The sequence below is a fragment of the Rousettus aegyptiacus genome, unplaced genomic scaffold, assembly GCF_014176215.1.
Source record: "Rousettus aegyptiacus isolate mRouAeg1 unplaced genomic scaffold, mRouAeg1.p scaffold_m13_p_5, whole genome shotgun sequence".
Classification (NCBI taxonomy): domain Eukaryota; kingdom Metazoa; phylum Chordata; class Mammalia; order Chiroptera; family Pteropodidae; genus Rousettus; species Rousettus aegyptiacus.
This window is the reverse complement of record NW_023416308.1, coordinates 40,595,900-40,616,943: the sequence shown is the minus strand read 5'-3', so window position 1 is coordinate 40,616,943 and position 21,044 is coordinate 40,595,900. Positions and strand designations below refer to the sequence as shown.

At 44.7% G+C, this 21,044-nt stretch overlaps 1 protein-coding gene across 1 annotated transcript in view; it reads left to right on the top strand.

The window, feature by feature from the left end:
- The window catches only part of TMPRSS4 (transmembrane serine protease 4), a 41,138-nt gene that overhangs the window by 7,418 nt on the left and 12,676 nt on the right, over window positions 1–21,044 (top strand). Inside the window, exons 2-7 of the mRNA XM_016155676.2 lie at window positions 9,845–9,878; window positions 11,941–12,054; window positions 14,756–14,908; window positions 15,957–16,086; window positions 18,508–18,609; window positions 19,554–19,594. Of these exons, the coding sequence (XP_016011162.2) occupies window positions 9,845–9,878; window positions 11,941–12,054; window positions 14,756–14,908; window positions 15,957–16,086; window positions 18,508–18,609; window positions 19,554–19,594 (574 nt within the window). The remainder of the gene's footprint in view (window positions 1–9,844; window positions 9,879–11,940; window positions 12,055–14,755; window positions 14,909–15,956; window positions 16,087–18,507; window positions 18,610–19,553; window positions 19,595–21,044) is intronic.

The following is a 21,044-nucleotide window of genomic DNA, read 5'->3' as shown; positions in this document are numbered from 1 at the left end:
ATATACAAAGAACTCATACAACTCAATAACAATAAAAATACAAGAAATCCAATCAAAAAATGAGCAGAGGACCTAAACAGACACTTCTCCCTAGAGGATATACAAATGGCCAACAAATATTTGAGAAGATGTTCAACATCGCTAGCTAGTAGGGAAATGCAAATCAAAACCACGATGAGATGCCATCTCACACCTGTTAGAATAGCTGTAATCAACAGGACGAGTAATAACAAATACTGGAGAGGATGTGGAGAAAAAGGAACCTTCATACACTGCTGGTGGGACTGCAAATTGGAACAGCCACTATGGAAAACAGTATGGAGGTTCCTCAAAACACTAATAATTGATCTACCATATGATCCAGCAATCCCTCTACTGGGTATTTACCCCAAAGACTTGAAGACCCATATCCGAAAAGATATTTGCACACTGATGTTCATAGCTGCATTATTCACAGTGGCCAGGACGTGGAAGCAATGAAAGTGTCCTGTGATAGATGATTGGGTAAAGAAGCTGTGGTACATATATACAATGGAATATTACTCAGCCACAAGAAGAGATGAAATACTGCCATTTGTGACAACATGGATGGACTGCGAGATACTCATGCTAAACGAAATAAGCCAGACAGAAAAGGTTGAAAATCACATGATATCACTTATATGTGGGATATAAACCTAAAAGCAACAAATGAACAGTACAAACAAACAGAGACTCATGGACATGGACTATAGACTAGTGGTTACCAGAGGTTGGATGGGGGTGGGGCTAGAGGAAATGTAGACGGGGTAAAGGGGGTCAAATATGTGGTGACCAAAAGAAATCTAACTATGGGAGGTGAACACACAGTGCCTTACTGTTAAAGTGTACAGCTGAAACTTATTGGATTTCATTAACCAATGTCACCATAAAAAATTAATTAATTCAAAAATAAAAAATAGCTTCCCCCGGCAAATAGCAGCCCAGTGAGGAAATCTTCATGAAGCTTTCACAGAGTATGTGAGTGGGTGGGAAAGAGGTAAAGAAGCTTCAGGTTATGCAACTGCAAAGTAATAGATGCAGGGAAGTCACTGAAACACTACTGAAGTGCTACTTACAGGATCAAAGTTGGGTTCACAGGAGAGATCCCGGCATCACTAAAGACCTTTGCCAGGGATGGCAGCTCTGCTGCTGCAGCCAGACAACCCACCAGAGGCTGGTGCTCTGGAAGCCAGAACAGGTGATAATGCTCAGTCCCGCCCTTGCACAGAACTGCTGTGCAGACCCTCCTCCAGCACTGTGTGGGGTTCTGCTCCCCAAGTCTCCAGTGTAATTGGAACTGAGACTATTTTTCACATACTAGGCTCTCCTATATGTCACACACTGAGCCAGAAACACTCCATGCATCACCTCAGCTAATCCTCTAAAACAGCCCTTTGAAACAGATCATATTCTCCCCATTTTATAGATAAGGAAACAGAGACTCAGAAAAACTAAGTAACTTGCCCAGGAGCACATGGCTAGTAAGGGACAGAGCTGGATTCAGGCCAGTGCTCCTGACTCAGAGCTCAAGAGCAGCACAGACAAAGACAACCTCTAACCAGAGCAGCAGAGACCCCTAAACCCCAAAGACCAACCAAGGAGGACCAAGAGCAAGTCTGTAAAATCATGAGAGGACCAGGTGGCGTTCCTGTGGGCTTGAAAAGGCATGTCATAAATAACAAGTGGAGCACCTGACACAAACTTTCCCACTCTAGTTTTATCACAGTTTTATCATACTCACTTCCAAAGGCAGAAACTGGGTCTAGGAGGTATTAAGTCATTTGCCCAAGGTCGCTCAGCAGGTAAATAGTGGAGTCAGACTTTATAACACCAAATCCCTCTTTCCTCCCACCACACCCTTCTTCCTTAAAGTTTAAATGACAATTCAGGACAAGTAAAAGGAAGTATGATCTTTCAAAGGTAGTATAAATTGTGTGGGATTCTTTTACAAACATTAGACTGCATCATGGATGGCAGTTCCTCAGTTCAGGTAAATTGCAATGTTTAGAGAACCCTCCAAGCTTTAAGATCCATCAGCCCTTCCTAAGCCAAACCTCTAAGATTCAGTCTCAGTGTCATGTCCCCTGAAGCCACCACCTAGGCATTGCCCTCAGGTGTGCAAAGATAGGGTAACTTCCTTCCCATTGAATCTTCCTGGGAAGGTAAGGTAAGGAAGATTGACCCACCACCCTGGGAAATAAAGAAAGCTGAGCAAAGTAAAATTGTTGAGATCTCAGAAAGGCCGCCTCCCTGGGACCAAGAGAAGGAGGACCCCAGAGGGACAACATCATCTGGAGACAAGGGCCCTCCATTGAGGAACCAGGTCTTCCTAAACCAGCAGGCATGTACCTCACTCCTGCCCTTCATGCTGTCTTGACATGTGACCTGGTGACAGATAGCATTATGGCTCTGTTCCTCAGTTTCTCCATTTGTGAAACAGGGATAGTTACAACTTTACCCTCTCCCCTGGCCCAACCTGGAGTTGAGAGCTATGCTGCAACAAAAGCCTAATTCTTAAAAGAAGGCAGCTGGGCAGCAGGCTGGCCACAAGATAATAGCAGGCTACTTGACACCTCTTGTCTGCCCCAGGCTCTGCCCTGGAGCCATTATGTGCTGGGAGGGGGCCAAGGTGCTCAGCTCAAATTGCCAACAGGTCAGCACCTATGTGGCTTAGAACAAGGCAAAATGGTTTCTAATGTAGCAACCAAGGTCGAGTTTAGTTTTTAAGGAAAATGTGCTGCTATAGGACACCTAAACACCAGGCAGAGAGAGTGAGAATGTTTTCTGAGGTCCTTTATGTGAGAGCTTGGATGACCCCCTGTGCCTGGCACAAGTGCTAGGGGGCAGGAGAATCTGTCTAGAGGTAGAAACAGTTCAGAAACTACTTGAAAGCCAGGAAGATTTGTCATTCTGGAGAACCTTCCAGGCACAAAGGGCTGCTGCACCAGAGCCAGGCTCATCTCAGGAAACTCACTCTCTCCTCTCCTGACTCATGATCACCCAGCCCTCATGTCCCCTCTCCTCACCTTACCTGTCATGGCTGAAGCACCCAAGAGAGAGGATATTGTTCCAGCCTGGCAAACACATGAAACTGCCCAATCCCAGCTGCAGGTGGAGAGGACACAGTCTCCCGCTGTCAGGTTGGGGGTGGGATGCAGGTTCAAGGGTCAGAGAGCAGTGTGAGGCCTCCTCAGAGTAGCCTTCTGAGCACCTGAGCCAGCTAGTGGCTGAGCTCCACTCTGTGAGCTGACTGTGAGCAGCCTCTGGGGCTCCTGGCTCACCCAGAACTTTCCCTACCCCCTCCCTTGGGTTTTCCCTGCTGACCTAGCTGCCACCTGCCAGAGCCACAGAGGACCTGTATATCTCATCACCTAGCAACAGCAGCATCCCTGGCTCCAAGTTTTCCCTGGGAGACCATGGAAAGCCAGAGCTTTAGCCTCCATGGGAACCTGAAGCTGCCACAAACCAAACCAGGTCCAGAAAACCCCTTTTAAGTGCCTCTGCTGTTCTCCCTTTCTCCTATACCCCAATCACCTCAGCTCTGCCCCTACCAACTTTATTCTAGAACAGGAAGACGCAGAGTCGGCATTGTAGTGAGGAAGAGAGAAAACAAGGCCCCAGGGGCAGCCTGCTTGACAAGAACAGCAGACAAAGGAGCTGGCTAGGCTCTCTGTTCCTTTGGACTCTGTGAGCTGCTGCCTCTTCTTTGCCTCATTATTAGCCTGGTGGAACACACCCATTTCATCGTGTGGTTTTTAACCCTTTTATCTGTTTGCCAACTCTGAAAGAGAATTCCCAATTACCCTAAGTGGTCTTGAGGTTCAGAGAGCTTGAGAGGTGTGTCCGAGGCTACACAGTAAGTCAGAAGACTAGGCAAGATGAAAACTCATACTCCCCAGGCTAGATCTTTGTGGTTTATTTTCCTGCAAAACACTTAATCCTCATCCCCATTTAAAAACAAGAACTGCTGTGTGTCTGGGCTTCTCATTTCTGAGCTGGAAGGCTAGAGCTGAGTTAAGTTCAACCAGAAGTTTCTCTGGGATCTAAAACACCAGGGGCTGAGGGTAATTGGTAAATAAAGGAAAAAAAAAATGAGAGAAAGGTGCAAACCTAATGGAAGAGGAAAAAGAAGGGATGTTTATATCAATAAAGCCCTTACTCAGTGCCAAGCACTGCAGTAGGCCCTTTCCCAATACACTTTGGGAGGGTAGTCTTCTTATCCTTGTTCATGGATGACTTGGCAGAGCCAGGAACCAAGCAGAGGTGGGTTTGCCTTCAGACAGAGGAAGAGCTAGGGGGAAGCTGAGGGTCATCTCTGCACGTTGATGGCATGCTTATTATATGCAACTAGGCTTCATTGCAAGAGAGTAGAGAGTCAAAAGGCCCAGCACCAGCTTGTGAGACTTACCTAGATAGGGCCCTGAAACTGGAGAAATGAAAACAACAATTCACTAAGTCCAAAAGCGTGGCCTCATGAGCTGCATCTGTTACTTACTTTCTCTGAGGCCATAGTGACCACTTAATCTACATGAGCCTTGGCTTTCTCTTCTGTAAGTTGAGTATAATTTCTCAGAGTTGTTCTGAGAATTCATTGAGATAGTGTTTATTAATTATACTGTGAGCCATATAACAATACCCACCTGCAGTAGTTAATTGTTCTGCCTCCATATTTGGATCTTGGATTAATGTCTTTCCACCACCAGTGATCAACTAAGAAACAAAGAAGATGATTCTCTGAGCTAATCAGGCAATTGGCAGGTGCTTTTCAGCCATCTAACTCCACCTGATCCTACTGCCCACCTCCTCCAGCTCAGGCTCTTCTTGGCTCTGATGGCTTGGGCATTCCTGGCCTTCTATTGTACTTCAGACAGCAGGAGCTTCATCTGCAGATGAGCCATAGGTCAGACACCAGTTGGGCTGGACTCATGAGTCAGGGCAGTGCAGCAGACTGAATCAACAGAACAGAAAGGCCTGACCCAGCCAGTGGCCCCAACACAACGGAAAAGTCTGATGCCTTTTCATGATCTGGGCTGGGCCTACACCATGGCAGGTATGGCCAATGCCTGGGTCAAACTGGGGATAAACAGAGATGCCTCTAGCAAAGCAGAAGGTAGCACAGTTGGTCTTTGGTGGCCTCCCAGCCCCCTTCTATCAACTCCGGGGCAAGACATTTCCCTTGTCTGGCCTATTCTCTCATTGAAAAACAAGGGAGTTTCCTGGGATGGTGTCCAGAGACCCTTTCAGCTTTGTATCCTGTGACCAGGGCAAGACTCACCACAGTGATGGAGGCCGACCAAATCCCTGAGTCTTCTCTGATGCCCATATCTCTCAGCACTGTTCTCTCCTATCCCTAGCTCAAGATTGATTCCGGGCTGAGAGGTCATACAGCTGCTATGTGTCCCCATCTCTATTCTGCTCAGGAAAGTCATTGACACTGGTGTTTCCCAATTGCTGCTCATAGACCTAAAAGGTACCCACACTTCCTTTGTTCATCATCCCCGATACCTGGAACCTTCAGCAATTCCCCTTCCCAGAAATTTAGCAACCCATCATCTCTGATCTCTCTGTGTCAGAGATGTTTGCTAGAAAGCTTCAAGAAAAGCCAAAGAATGGGCTACTAAATGGAAAAAGTGGGGCAGCATGCGAGTCGGAGAAAAGGGGAAGAAAAGAGTTTGACTCCTCTAACCCCAGGCCGTTGCTTTTTTATTTTCTCTTTGACCTTCAGGTGCACGACACTGAATGAAATATAACCCTTGAACCATGACATTTTTCACTATTCGTCCAAACAGGGCCCCCTTGTAACTCACCAGCTAGTTAAATAGTTTTAACAATGTAATAAGCCTCTATAAACCCACTAGTCAAAATGAAAGCTAGGACTTAACAGAAAGCTACATCTAACCATGAGATCCCCGGCTGAGGTAGGTGGGCAAGTCTCTTTTGTTTAATAATTTGACAAATCTTGACTGTATATCTTTCATATGCCAGAGACTATTCTAGAAATCCCCTGCTGGAGTCAGCATTATCCTGAATTTCATGTTCATTATTTCCTTGCTTTTTTATAAAAAAAGATTCTTCTTTGCAATCTTTTGGGACTTAGTTTTTCCTATAATATTAAATTGTTAATGCCATCTATATATTTCATGGCATCATACTTCATTTGTTTTGACTATAGCGTAATGTTCCATTGAGTGAATATACCATAGTCTGTGTCTTCAAGGCTGGCCTAGGACTGAGCCCTAAAACTAAGATGTTTTCCTTAACTCTTTTATTTAGCAAATATTTGTTTAATATCCACTATGTGCCAGACACTGTAGGAGACTCCAGGGATGCAGTAATTACCAAGATAGCCATAGTCCATATGTTTCTATCCTGCAGTTTTGATTTAGTTTATTTTTTCCTCTTTCGTTTTTGTTTTCAAAAAGGTGTAGATTTTTTTTTTCTATATAATCACTATTCAGTGGAGAGCAATTGAAAACATATTAACCAAAGGAATACTGAGGTTACTTCAGTTCAACAATGAGGAATTCAAAGCTCCAGAAAGTTGAGACTATAAGCCTCTTTTGTTCCCTCTGTGTCTCTTTTTCTAGCACATTCAAAGGCATATAGTCAATCTTTGTTGCATTAATAATAAATGAAAGAGACTTGCCCTACCTAATTCAACTAATGCATGCATGCATGCATATGCAGGTAGACTCAGTGAAAAAGAATGAATTAACAAGGGAAGGCCCACTAAATGGATGGTGTTCATACCCCTCCAATCTGCCCCTCCTATAGCTTTCCACATCTCGGCAAACATTTTACCTGCTCACTAAAAACCCAAGAGCATCCAATCCATTGGCAAAGCCTATTGCCTTTATCTATCCACACATTGAATCTTTCTACCACCAGCCTCTTTCTCCCTACTCTTATTTTCACCTTACTCCAGCCATGTGGATCTCTATTCTGTTCCTCCAACAGCGAGCTTGCTGCTGCCTGCTTGCTGGCCGGCCTGCCTGGCTACTTCTCATTATTCAAATCTCAGCCCAGAGGTCTTCCCTGACCCCTCCCCTAGACCTCACATTCTAAATATCCAGCCAGCCACTCTTTCTTATCACCCCCACCTCTGACTCTCAGCATAGCAGCCACCACTCTCTGATCTTTTTATCTTTGCAGGGCTTATCCCCTCCCCACCTTCTCCCCTCAACTTCTACTGCCTGCCTCATTTGAGGTAAGGGCAGGGCTTTAACTGTCTTGTTTGGGCATGTCTCATTTTCTGCTATAATTATTTGTCTTATTTGTCTTTGAATCTATGGCTCCTAGAGCAGTGCCTGGTACAACACACACTCTCAACAACTATTTGTTGAATTTAGCACTTAATTATGTAATGCTATCCATACTGGTTATCAGACAATTGATATCAATCTTATTTGCCCTTTAATTTGACTTAGACAAAGGACTTTGTAAACTGTTATGTGCCAGTCATGTGTAGGTTACTGTTGGTATTTTTATCACCTGACTCTGTAGTCATAACAAGGCAGAGTTGTCCAATTCATTCTCATCTTTATCCTGGAAATCATTCCCCATGCAGGTCCTGGTGATGGTGGAGGAGAAATGGCTTGGAATGAACCACAGTGCAGAGTCCAGTGTTCAGTTTCGTTTAACAGTAATTTATTGGCTCTTTACTAAGTACAAGCCCAAAGCAAAACACTGAGGGCACAAAGGCAATAAGAAACAGGGACCCTGATGGAAGAGTGCTGTAATAAAATCCTGTACCAATGTTGTAAGAAGATAGGATGGAAGGGCACAGGAAAGGGAGCTCTTATGTGTGAGCAGGTAGTGTCCACCAGATGTCTCATTTCATTCTCACAAGAGCACTTGGAAGTAGGTGTATTTTCTCCATTTTACAGAGGGTAAACATGAAACACAGAGAGGTTAAGTATCTAACTTAAAGACTCACAGTTAATAGGGAACAGAGCCTGAATTACAACTCAGCCCCTGCAAACTCCAGAGCCTGGCTATCTCTGCTACATCCCCCAGTCACCCATTGCCTATTCTCAACAAAAGGCAAAGTCTGGGAAGAAAGGAAAGAGCTCCTTCACCCAATGACTGTGTCTCCTGTGCTCAGCCATGGGAGAAGGCAACATCTAGGATTAATATCTAATCTGGGATGCCCAACCAGGTGTTAGAAAAAACCCTCTCCCATCCAAATGGGAAGAGAAAAATTCCCAGCCAGAAATGTTCAGGGTCTCTTGGTTCCTCCACCCATCACTGGAGCAGTCAGAACCTCAGCATGACGACCAGCAACTCCCTGGATGGAGATCTAGAGCTTGGGCAGATGAGCTGCTCCCTCAGTCTAGGGATTCCAGGTCCTGTGCCAGACAGGGAAAGGAAAAAAGAAGAACAGTTTCTGGAAGGCACAAGGACAAGGAAGGGGATCAGAGGGCATGAATATTGACAGCACCCTCCCCCTTAACCTTTGCCTTGCAGAAAAGGGGGTGCGTGTACTCTCTGTGCAAGCCTTTGTGTATATCCCTGTGTGGCTGTGTGTGTACTGAGTCCACACAGGAAGTGCTGTGACCAAGCAGAAGAACAGAGCCTGTGCGTATTTGTGTGTATGTGTCAATGGTGACTTAAGACTACACTCACAGAAATACTATCATGCTCTGGTTTTGTATTTTTGTTTGTCTGTTTTATTAGGTATAACATACATTAGGTAAAGTACTACATCTAAAACATACGACTCAATGAATTTTTATACCTATATACTCCCATGTAGTTAACACTTAGATCAAGACCTGGAAGTTTTCCAACATTCCAGAAAGCTCCATTATGCTTCTTCCAATAACTGCCCTCAACTCCCCAGTGGTACCACTATTCCGACTTCTATCACTATAGATTAACTTTACCTTTTAAACTTCATATAAATGAAATCATATAGAGAATGCTCTTTTGTGTCTAGTTTCTTTCTTTTATTATTATGTCTAAGATTCATCTATGTGTCATTGCACTTAGCATTAGTTTGTTCTTATCCATTGCTGAATTATATTCCATTTTATTAATATAGCATAGTTGTTTACTCCACCACTGATCAACTTGTTTTTTTCCAATTTTTGGCTATTAAAATAAAGCACTACAAATTTTCATGTACAGGTTTTTTGCTAGACACACGCAGTTGTTTCTCTTGGCTATAATTGCTGGGCCATGGAATAATAGAATAATCATATGTTTAGCTATAGTAAATTCAGCCAAAAGATTTTCCAAAGTATTTGTATCAATTTACACTACTACCAGTAATGTATGAGAATTCCAGTTGTCCCACATTCTCATCAACACTTAATATTGTCAACCTTTTTAATTGTAGCCATTCTGGTTTCTATGCAAAAGTAGCTCATCGTGGTTCGAATTTTCATTTGCTTGATGAATAATGATATTGAACATCTTTTGGCACTTATTGGCCACTGGATTATCCCCTTTTGTGGAGTGTCTGTTCAAGTGTTTACAGAACTACAACATCTGTATAAGTGGACAAATGATTGACAAAACAAACAATAGAGCAGAATCATCTCAAGAAACTCAGCAACACAAACACTAACTCAGCAACCAATCATTTCTACTATTGCTAACTATTTGCTACAATTAGTAAATTAGTTGTACCAGGTCACATAGATGTATAACTGAATTTTACATTTTGAATCAATTACTTAGACATCACAGAGACTCTCCTACTTAGATTCAGCAGGAAGAAGGGAATATAGACAAGAACTAAGAGCCTCCCTTGGGCTGTTACCCTCAACCTGAGAGGTTCCTTCCCTCAACTCACTGACTGTTTTTCTTTCAATTACAGGATCCTGATAGCGATCAACCCCTGAACAGCCTTGGTAAGCTCAGGTCCGGCTTTCCTTTGTCTACCTCAGTCTCTGAGTTTAGATCAGTTACCAAGTAGATACTAAATCTCTCTTACATGGCCCTCACTACCACCATCAAGTGCTAAATGCTGTGGTAGTCATCCACACACCCAACCATCCATCATTCAACAAACACTTATTAAGCAACTCTAAGATCCAGGATTCATTCTAGAAGTAGGAGACATGCTGTCTGGGGAAATAAGAACAATAAACCTGAAAGCCCAGGAGCAGTGATTCTCCAGTTTATTCACTTGATTACTCGTTCTCTCATTCACTCAACAACACTGTGAGTGCTTTCTACGTGCCAGGCTCTAGGCTGGATGCTGGGCTACAGCAATAAATAAGACAGCAAAGCCCCTGCCCTCTTGGAGTTTACATTCTGACCATGCTGTCAAGGAACAAGCTGGACAAAGTGCTTTTAGTGGTAGAATAGAAAATGGCAGTGTTTGCATGACTTACAGGAGGAAACTAAGTTGATAGGGTTTTTTTTTTAAATCATTTTCTTAAACCACTCCTGATAGGCTGTCAGATCAGCAAAACAAGTGAGCAAAGAATAAACTAATATGACAGCTCAATAAGGAAATGACCAATTACTTAAACAGCTTATTTATTTCAAGTTTGCAAATTCATAATGATCACAAACAATGTAATCTTCAGCAAGTGAAACAATGTCATTTATACTTAGAATTTCACATATCAGTAGACCATGCTGTTCCCAAAGCACACCAGATGTACAAGTGCTCCCCCACCTGAGTAAGCCTGAGAACTGCCAACCCAAAAACAAGTTTAAGTTTACTACCAGTGCCAGAGGTGAAGGGCGCTCAGGATGGAGAGATCGGTGCCACGTGATCAGGGGCAACGTCATGGGCAGGCAAGCTTTAGCAAAAGCCCTATAGGAATAAAGTGTCATTAACAGAAGGAAGAGATGAGGGCCTCAGTGATAAACAGAAGAGCAGGAGCAAAAATTCAGAAGTAAGAACAAATATGGGCTAAGACCAGGACTGCACCTGCCGATGGAGAAATGGGGGTGGGCAAGGACTAGTAGTGGGGAGTCCCCTTAGCAAGGAGAGTGGGCTAAATTACACTGGCTTTGAAAGCCCTGAGCAGAGTATGGTCCAGATATGGAAGTCATGGGGAGTCCTGAAGGTTCTCAGGTAGAAAAGTGATGGGATGAAAGCTTTGTCCAGCAGCAGTGGGCAGGACCAGCTAGAGGTAAAAACAGTGGCAAGCAGGGAGGTTAGTTATAGCTCAGCGAGCTCATTAACGTAAACCAAGTATGAGACAATAAACCAAGAAAACGCTCCCTTTTATGATGACATTCTTCCTGAGAATGTTAGAGGCAGAGATGTTGGAACTTATCAAAGGACTCCCAATAGTTTATTCTTCTCTGAGAAAATGAGCCAACTTTGTGTCCTCAGAGGTAGGGGCTCAATAAACAAATCACATATAAGTGAACGAACAAAATGTCACCATGTCCATGACCACAGGAAAGAGGACAGTTCTGAACACTGATTGCTAGAACTTTAAAAACAAGATCTGCTAACATTATTGATAACCTGCTTTGTGCCAGGTCCTAATAATAAGAGGAAGTACCAGCCCACATCCCCAGGGCCTGAGCTTTGTGTCCGAGTTTTAAACTCTCCCTTTTGAGGAAACACAAAGCTTCCTACACTTTTCCTGGCAACAGATTCAATGATATCAGCACTTATCGTGCCTCTCCCAGGGCAGACACAGGTCAGACTGGACAGGGTGAAACATCCTGGAACAGACTAAAGCACAATAAGGGGAAGATGGCACAGTTTGGAAGCTCAGTTGAAGGGCCCTTATGAAATGCATACACCTGGGTAAGTGACAGGAGGTGTGATAACCATTGCTGATGAAGCTAAGCTAAGGAGTAACCCCCACATGCTAACCAAAACTCTCCCTAAAGCGTTTCTGCAGCTCAGCTCTGGGAGTCAGAGGGTGGGGAGACTGTGGGCCTTAGCAGGCTAGGTCTCCAAGTGCTGACCATAAACTCTTCCCCTCCACTTCACAGATGTCATGCCCTTGCGCAAACCCCGAACTCCCCTAGAGACCTTCAAAAAGGTGGGGCTCCCCATCATCGCAGCACTGGTGAGCCTGGCAACCATTGTCATTGTGGCTGTCCTTGGTAAGTGGCAGCCTCCACCCCCACCCTCACCCGCACAGTAAATGGCAGCTCCCTTCAGAGCATACCCTCATCCTCCACCCTTCTACCCCATCAGAATCATAGGTGTTCTGCATAATGCTTTGTATCCACATCTATCCACTCCCGACTTTGAGAGGAAACTTCCTCTAAGAGTGAAAAGGGGAGAGGAACTCAGCCCCCATATTTACCAGATGGCTTCTATCCCAGATAATTTTTTTTTTATAGAGAGAACACAGTTGCACATGTTACAAACCCCACAGACAATTTGCATGGGCAGGCACACTCTCTACCTCCTCGTCCCATGTCTGTAGACTGGGAGCTGAGTGGATCTGAGCAGCTCTACTGGCTGAAAGAGCAGGGAGCATTTCTGCTCATAAGAAGGGGATAAAAAGACAAGGCATCAAGGAAGACCACCCAGGCAGACAGCACTCCACCCCAGCTTTAGCTAAAGGCCTTCATTATGGCCAGTGCCTGGGACCTAGTATGATCTTGGGCAGGCCACTCTATGACAAAGAAGAGTAAACTGCATGAGCAGGCATTCCCACAATTCTTCCCTTTTAGCACCCATATTCTGTGATCAAGTCCTTGCCTTCATCTCCCCCATAGTCATAGCAGGCTACTGACAACAGCTTTCACACAGGGAATAGGGCATTCTGTGACCTTGAGTAAGTTCCTCAATCTTTCTTAACCTCAGTCTCCTTACTTATAAAATGCCTCGCTTCCCTTAGAGAGACATCAGAGAACCCGTGAGATAATGTGTATAAAATATCTGTATAAAAACCAGGTTGTGCAAAAGTGTGAGCCATCATGAAGCATGTGAAGGTGTAACCAAGACCACACATTTGCTAATCCACCAAGATGGGCCTTTCAAGAGTCTGCACTTGTAACAGTGGTGGTATTTCTACCAGCGGCAGCCACCACCTCATTGGAGGACACCTAGAGAGCAACCCCTCATTCTCCACTTGAGCACCTAAGCCCAAGGAGGATGGATGGCAGTTGGAGAGAAATGGGACAGGCCCCCAGTCCCCCGACTGAGCAAGTTCATGTCCACCCATGGTGGTGGAAATGCAGATCCACAACATAAACACCACTCAGATCCCTGAGAGCCCTGCAGAGGTATGAGGCAAATAACCCCAAATAATTTATTTTTGACCTTGGCTTGTCCAAAGCGGTGCTGGGTTTGCAGTGACATCAATAGAATTGCCCCCCTAAGCCTGTTTTGTTCAGCTTAATATTAAGATGAGCTTGCTTTCTCTAAGCAAGCTCATCTTAATATCACCTACCACAGTGGTGAGAGAATAAGATCCAAATTCATCCAGGGAGGCCAGGGTAGGCACTAGTGCATAATTTAGAGTTGGGCCCTCCTTGTATAGCTTTCATGGCCTAAGACCCCAAGGTTTTACAACTGGAAGAGGTAACCTAAGCCTCTAGCCTGAAGTAGGCTCCCTCATCTTTTTGGCTTCTGGGTCTCATCTGGTGACACTGTGCACTGGCTTCATCTCAGGAGGCTGGAGCGACCTTGCCTTGTATCCTGACTCCTGAGCACGAACCAAACTCTGAAGGTCTCAGAAATACGTGACCTGCTCCTTCTCCCTTGCTTCACTCAAACCAGGAGCATCGGAGCCAGAGGGTGACATCTTGAGCCCCCTCAGGGAAGGAGTGGAGAGACAGCAAGGCACTTTAGAGCTAAACAGACTCTGATTGAAATTGGGCTCTACCACATAAGTACTATGTGTCCTTGGGAAATAAACCCTAGCCTCTTACCTCAGTTTCCTGATTTGCAATGTGAGTTAATAATGACACCTACCTCCTAAAGTTGTTGCCAGGATTACAAGAGGTAATGCACAAAAAGCTCTTAGCAGTGATAAGTAGACACATCATCAGACTTATTACCACTACTCTTAGGACCAGCTGGGAGTGATGCTGGACTGCGGAGGAGAACTTCTGCTCAAGAGAGAGTTTGTCGAGGCAGGAGGACCGCTTCCTGCCAAGAGAATTTGGAAACGCATTGAAATTTCTGTTCCCTAAGGAGTTAAAAACACTAAACTCATCCCCATCACCCAAGAGGGCAGAGAGCAACAGAATTTGAAGGCAACAGGCAGAAGACAACAAAACAAAGCATCAACCTCTTAATGGGTTTTTCTATCCCAGATAAAAAACACTTAATTCTAGAACTGCATTTGATAGTTGTGAGACACTTTCACAACCAGCTCACCTAATATTCTCAACAGCCCTGAGAGTTGGTATCCTCACCTCACTGATGAAGAAACTGAGCCCCAGAAATGGAAGTGATTCATCTAAAGTCACACAGTAGGTGGCAAAGCCAGTTCTCAGGTCTTCAGACTCCATGTCCAGCATGTCTCCTCCATTATCAGAAGTACTGTGCCAGAACCTGAGGGAAGAGACTACTGGGGGCTGTTTCTAAATTTCTCCCACACACATTATCTCTCTTGACTCCTCAGTCATCTTTGGTATAAGACAGGTGTTATTATCTCCATTTTGCAGATAAGAAAACTGAAGCTCAGGACCAAGCACGCCAGCCACTAAGTGGCAAAACTGGGCCTGGAACCAGCATCAGCCTGTCCCCAAATCTAGCATATTTTTAGGAAAACACAGCCTCCCTGCCCAAAGGCTGCCTGCTTGATCCTCAGCCTTCTCTGCCCCTCCCTGCTTTTGCTTCCAGTCAGTGTGATCCTGGACAAATACTACTTCTTCTGTGGGCAGCCACTCCACTTCATCCCTAGGAAGCAGGTGTGTGATGGCCAACATGACTGTGCCTTGGGGAAGGACGAGCAGCACTGTGTCAAGAATTTTCCCGATGGGCCTCCGATGGCAGGTGAGTCCAGGGGCTGAGGGACCAGGAGAGTGGGCACGGAATAAAGTTATCTCAGGTTCTCTTGGTCTACTGTGTAGCATCTGCTACCTGACTTGTTATTTTTCATCCCTATTGTAAGGTTCTTGAGAAGAGGACCATGTATTATCTATTAGATCCCAGTACCTAACATGTAGCAAGCATTCAGTAAATATTTGGTGAACAAATATGGACCAGAGGGGACAGAAAATTATAACTGACCCTGCCCCATTTCTGCTGTGCCTATGTGAAAGTAATGCAGAGAGTTAAATTGGATGACCTGGGGGAGTTCCCTCATTTCTGTGAAATATATTATTTCAGGGGGACTAGAAAAGAGACTGTAAGGCCATTAACCAGTTATTGACTCCTCTACTCATTAGATAAGTGTTTATTATAACATGCCGTGTAACAAGATTGAGCTAGGTCCTTCAAAGGAATGTGAGATGTTTTGAACATAAGAACCCATGTTCTTTCTTGGACTGGATAAGTCCCATTTGATCCACCTATTATTTGGGCTCTGAAGAGAAAAAATAGCCCAGAATATGAGTGACGGACACTTTGAAGGGGCAGGGCTGAGTATATTTGTTCTTTTTTTTTTAAATCAGAAGTCAAATGCCTATGGGCATCTGCCCCCCTGCTACCAGTAGTACTTCTCACTTGACCTCCCCACTCTGACCTTAAATGAAAAGGAGCTAGATCCCTCACTGAGAAATTTCTCCAGGCTGGGCAAACTGTGTGGAACATAGGTAGGGGAGCCAAAACGTATACTTAAAAGAGCAAAAGGGAGAGCTATTAATAATTATGTCAAGATAACAAGTCAAAACGGAGGTTGATCTCAAGACATTTGGTCACCCTAGCTACCATAAACAAGAGTCTCAATCAGGCAAAGCCCAATAGACGAGCTTCCCTTGAGGCTGGTGTTCTGTGATGTTCCCCAGTTCAGGGTGGTGGGGCTTGGCTGGTCTCATGACACTTTCTGTGGAAACTAGGCCAGATGAGCCCCTGTAGCTGACCCAGCTTCCTCCCCTCCCAGTCCGCCTCTCCAGAGACCGATCCACCCTTCAGGTGCTGGATCCAGCCACGAGGAACTGGGCCTCTGTCTGTTTCAAAAACTTCACAGAAGCTCTGGCCCAGACAGCCTGCAGACAGATGGGCTTCGACAGGTACCCAGCCCAAGCCTCCAGAGACTGTAACCTCACCACTGTGACCTCTCTCATTTCACTGTCTTCCTTCCTCTTTCCCCCTACTTCCCTCTTTCCTTCTTTTTTCCCCCTTCCTTCCTGAAAATACAGGTATGCGTGTCAAACAGAACTGCTTTGATGCCAGCACTTTCACTTACAAGCAACATGAATTTCAATCTCCTGAGCCTCAGTTTGCTCAAGAGTTAACTGGGGAAAGTAATGCCAGCTTCGTGGGATGATTATGAGGTACCAGTGAGACAATACGCTTCCCCACCACCACCACAACACACACAGGGTTCCAGCTCCTTTGCTATCCTCTCCTTTCCTTTATTCCCCACTCCTCACTCCTTGTTTTTGAATGATGCTGACCCTCAAAATTTGGTTTAAACAAACCTGATTTCAATAATCCAAGCTCTCTCAACATATTTAAAAGCAGTTCCAGATCTTCAGTGATGGAAAAGTATGTAATTATAATAAGGGTAATTAGCATTACGTATTTATATTTATTTGATCTTGGAAAAGTCCAAAAATGTAGTTATTATGTCTATCTTAGAAATAGGTTCGGAGAAGATAAAGTAACTTGCTTGAGTAGTAGCTGGGAGAGAGAGGGCTGGAATTTGTCACAAGATCTTCTAATTCCTGGGTATCAGGAGTTCTATAATCATTTCTGTTTCTAGGTTGAGTCATTCTCTCTTCCTCTAAGGTTTCATCTATAAATTGAAGGGAGGTGAAACAGTTGATCACTTGGAAAGCTTAACTGGAGAGAATGGAAAAGAACCCATGTATTCAGTTGCAGAGTGCAATAAACTCTCCCATGCAGGCCCCAAACCTCAGGATTCTAAGAAACTGCACCCAGACACTAGTCAGAAATGATAAGTCCTGGGCAGACACCATCAATCAATGACAGAACTCTCTCCCACCCATCCCTAAGGCAACCTAAAGTTCCTTTTTCAATAAATGTTCCAAGCAGCCATTACTGATCCATGAGACCTATTTGGCCCTCTGCTCTCTGGTTGTCAGACTTCTGATGCTCTCTACCTTTCATGGGGTGCAACAACCAGCACCCTCTGGAGAGGATACTCCACCACCTTCATTTTCCAGGATAGCTGGGAAAACTCACCCTGCCACTGCTATTCCCCCCTCCTCCAGCAGCCACCCCAGCCCAGCCTTCTCACTGCAGCCACCCCTCCTCCCCACTACATGCCAGCCAACTGCAGAGTCAGCTGTACCCAGCACAGCAGGCTAAAGCTTGATTTCGAAAGTAGGGTCTCTTAAGGTTATAGGCTCCTGGAGAGTCTGTCCTCCTGGAGCTCGCTAAAGCATGAAATCACCTGGCTCTTGAGGTCTACAAAATTAAAGCTGGTCAGAATTATTCATCAGGATATAATCAGTAAACAGAGGTTAATTTTCCTGGGACTGTCCATTTCCACCATCATCCCTTCTTTTGGGTCTCAGTTTTCTCTACTTTCCTTTTTCCAACTAGATAGGAGGTCCTTCCTGTCCCAGCACCATAAAAACCTAGGTGGTTCGAGGTAGGAGATACTCTGGTCCATCCATTATTTTATAGAGAGAGAAAATGAGTCTTAGAGAGACTCAGAGAAGGAGTGTGACTTGCCAAGGTGGGCACACTGTGATAGAAAGAAAGAAAAGAGAAAGGAGAGAGGGAGAGAAGGAGGGAGGGAGGGAGGGAGAGAAGGAAGGAAGGAGAGAGAGAGAGAGAGAGAGAGAGAGAGAGAGAGAGAGAGAGAGAGAGAGAGAGAGAGAGAGAGAGAGAGAGAAGAAAAGGAAAAGGAAAAGGAAAAGGAAAAGGAAAAAGAAAAGGAAAAAAAGAGGGTGGTCCAAGTGAGAGATATGTTTGTTTGGACTCATGTGAAGCCTGATCTTGTCCTGTCCTATCTGTAAAGAGGCTATAAATGTACCTCCAGTACCAAATTAAGACTAGATGTCTTGTTTAGAGAACCAAATATCCAGATTCCAGTTCTCCCCAAGGTGGGAAGGGGTGGCTAACCTGGGATTCTTTGCCTGCTTTTTCTCTTCACTGTGAAACAAAAGAAACCACTGGGATTTTGGAAATAGGGACAGAGCTGGGAGTTAGAAAAGAAAAAAAGTCTCTAACATTTCTCCAGAGCTCCAGATTCTGGACCAGGCTTCTCTGCCCAAGAAAGCAAGACCACGTAAGCAATGCACCTAGAGCTGAGTCCTGGGATGCCAAGGGAACGTCCCTTATTATATAGCAAAGCAGACACCACCTTCACTGACCAAGACCACCTCCATTCCCCTGCCATGTTTCACCAGACATTCTCTGCCACCCTCTCTCCTTGGAATGAGGGCTATTCTCACCATCTTGTTCTAAATTCCTGCCCCAACTCACATATCTCTCTTTTTCCCTCCCAATATGAGCAGCAAACCCATCTTCAGAGCCGTGAAGATTGGCCCAGATCAAGATCTGGATGTTGTTGAAATTGTAGCAAATAGCCAGGAGCTTCAGGTGCAAAACCCAAGTGGGTAAGTGAGAGGACACCCTCTGGCCCACAGAAGGTTCACACATGGAGGCTGCTGTCAAGTCTTGCGGAATAGACAAAGCAAGGGGATTGTAAGCCAGATAACAGGAAGAACTCTTGGCCAGCCAGACTGTTAGCTACCAAGAGCTAGAGAATTATATTTTTGAGAGATGTTCTGTGTTAACTTTTTTTTTTTTTAAATACAATGGAAAGCTGAGCAAAGTATTCTGTTAACACCTTGGCAGCTTTTTCATCAGTTGAATAGTAAAACCAATTTTTTTTTGTACTGCTTTGTATTCCCTATTAAGCCCAGCAGGCAATGTTTCAAAGGTCACTTGTTCTTCCCTGTCACTGACCCAGGCTAGAGTAAGACTCCTCCATACTCCCAACTCTCCAGAGTAGAGACTGCATGGTGATTGCAATAACCTATACCTATGCCTCACTACCCTGCATTAGAGCATAAATCTAAATGAAAACTGTCACCTGCAGTAGAGTGGTTCAGAGGGGATATTGGTTTCTTAGCATTTAGGGATGTTGCTCAGTGCAGCTCATTTATCAAAAAATAGATCTCAAAAAGGACAGGATGGGAGCAGAATGATCCTTTGCCTGGAATTCCATCGAAATTCCATTATTTTCTTGTTTGGAAAACCTGCAGGGCAGCAGACACGGTTCCAGACTCTGCTCTCTTCCATCTCAGGTTGCCAAGAGCCCTGCTTGTCAGAGCCCCAGCACATTGTAGATACTTATCAGTGGGGGTGTTGAGTTCAGTCAAAATAAATCGAACTGAACTGAGGGTCAGTGTAATTTCTATATAGTCCCCACTATGCAGCTTCCATATTTCCCAGGTGTTGGGAGGGGACTTGACTCAATAGTGCCAGAAGACCTGAGCCCCTGCCTCCCAGCCAGCAGAGAAATGGAAACCACAAGACCTCCGTGTCTTTATTCCAGACCCTGTCTCTCAGGCTCCCTGGTTTCCTTGTACTGCCTTGGTGAGTATGTCCCATCTCTGAGGGTTTGGGTCCCGGGCCAGCAATGGTGAAGGAGGAAGACTTTCGTTCTCATTCTTAAATCTCTCAGACTCCAAGTTTCACTCTGTTTTGTCCCAACCTTACTTTTTTGGCCCTTACGCTTATAAGTCAATGCTCCTTCAAGTGGTTGAAATTAAGAACTTCCTCTTACCTCCCACAACCTGAGCAGAGACCTGAGAAAGAGAGTAGGAAAACTGTAAAAGGCAGGACAGGGCCTCTACCCCTCTCACTCCTGGTCAGGGCCCACACAACTTCCTTTGTCACAATCACCATAATTAGCCAAGATTGGATTATTCACACTAAGTTTAGCAAAGATCTATTGAATAGTTAGAATGTATCTTGCACTGTGATGTACTAATGTAAAGCAGAAAATACTCGACAAGTAAAAGAATTGGCTGTTATCCTTAGGAATTTATATTTGAGCAAACAGAGATGCAAAGCCACATATAGGAAGTGCCAAAGAGTAGCAGTCGCAGTTGACATGCTACAGAGAGAGCTGCATGGAGAATCAGCAGACCTGGGCACCAGTCCCACTGGCTTCCAGCATGACCTTGAGTAAGTCACCTGACTTCTCTGAGGTTCATCTTCCCAAGAAGCCCTTTAGTCCAACTTCTCAAAAGGATTCCAGGAGACTCCCTCACTCTAACAGAAGAGATCAGAAGAGAAAAGAAGCACTATGGCCCAGCTCATTCTACCAGCCTCATGGGAGAAGAACTGAACAGAGCCTGGAAGGATGACCAGAAACTGGGCAGCCTGAGAGGAAGTTCATCATCACTGCCTTTGCACTTTAACAGTATATATGCTTCGCTGTTGAATGTTAAGACTTTTAGTCATGATCATGAAACCCCCGCGATACCTACAGTATAGGGGCTAACACATAGAGACTAACTAGTAAATGAATAAATGAATAGTCACATCATCTGATGCCATGCACCAAATAACACTGGAGTCACAAAGAGTCTTAAGGCCCAGACCCTCTCTTGAGTAGACTTAGGTCTCACTGAGAAGATAAGATTGAAACATGATAACAATGAAAGGCTGCCCTACACCCAGGGCAGGCTGTGGAGATTCCAAGAGAGAGAAATCCCCAAGGTGGCCAGGAGGTGGTGCCAAATCTAAACATTGAAAAATGAATTGTAGGCTCCAGGAGGGGAAGGATCACCTCTGCTTTTCGGTCTTATCCACCACTTTCTTCCTAGTACTCCTGAGATGCAGCAGGCACTCAGTGAAAATTTGCTGAATAAATCAATGATTTAGATAAACAGGAGAGGAGATAGTATCTCACAGACAGGGGCTTCCTTGAGCAAAAGCAGAATGACTTTTTAGGGGGCTACAAGTAGATCAGTTTGGCTAGACAGAAATTTTATATAAGGATAACAGGAGGCTGCCGGGAAGAGTTTAAACTCTACCC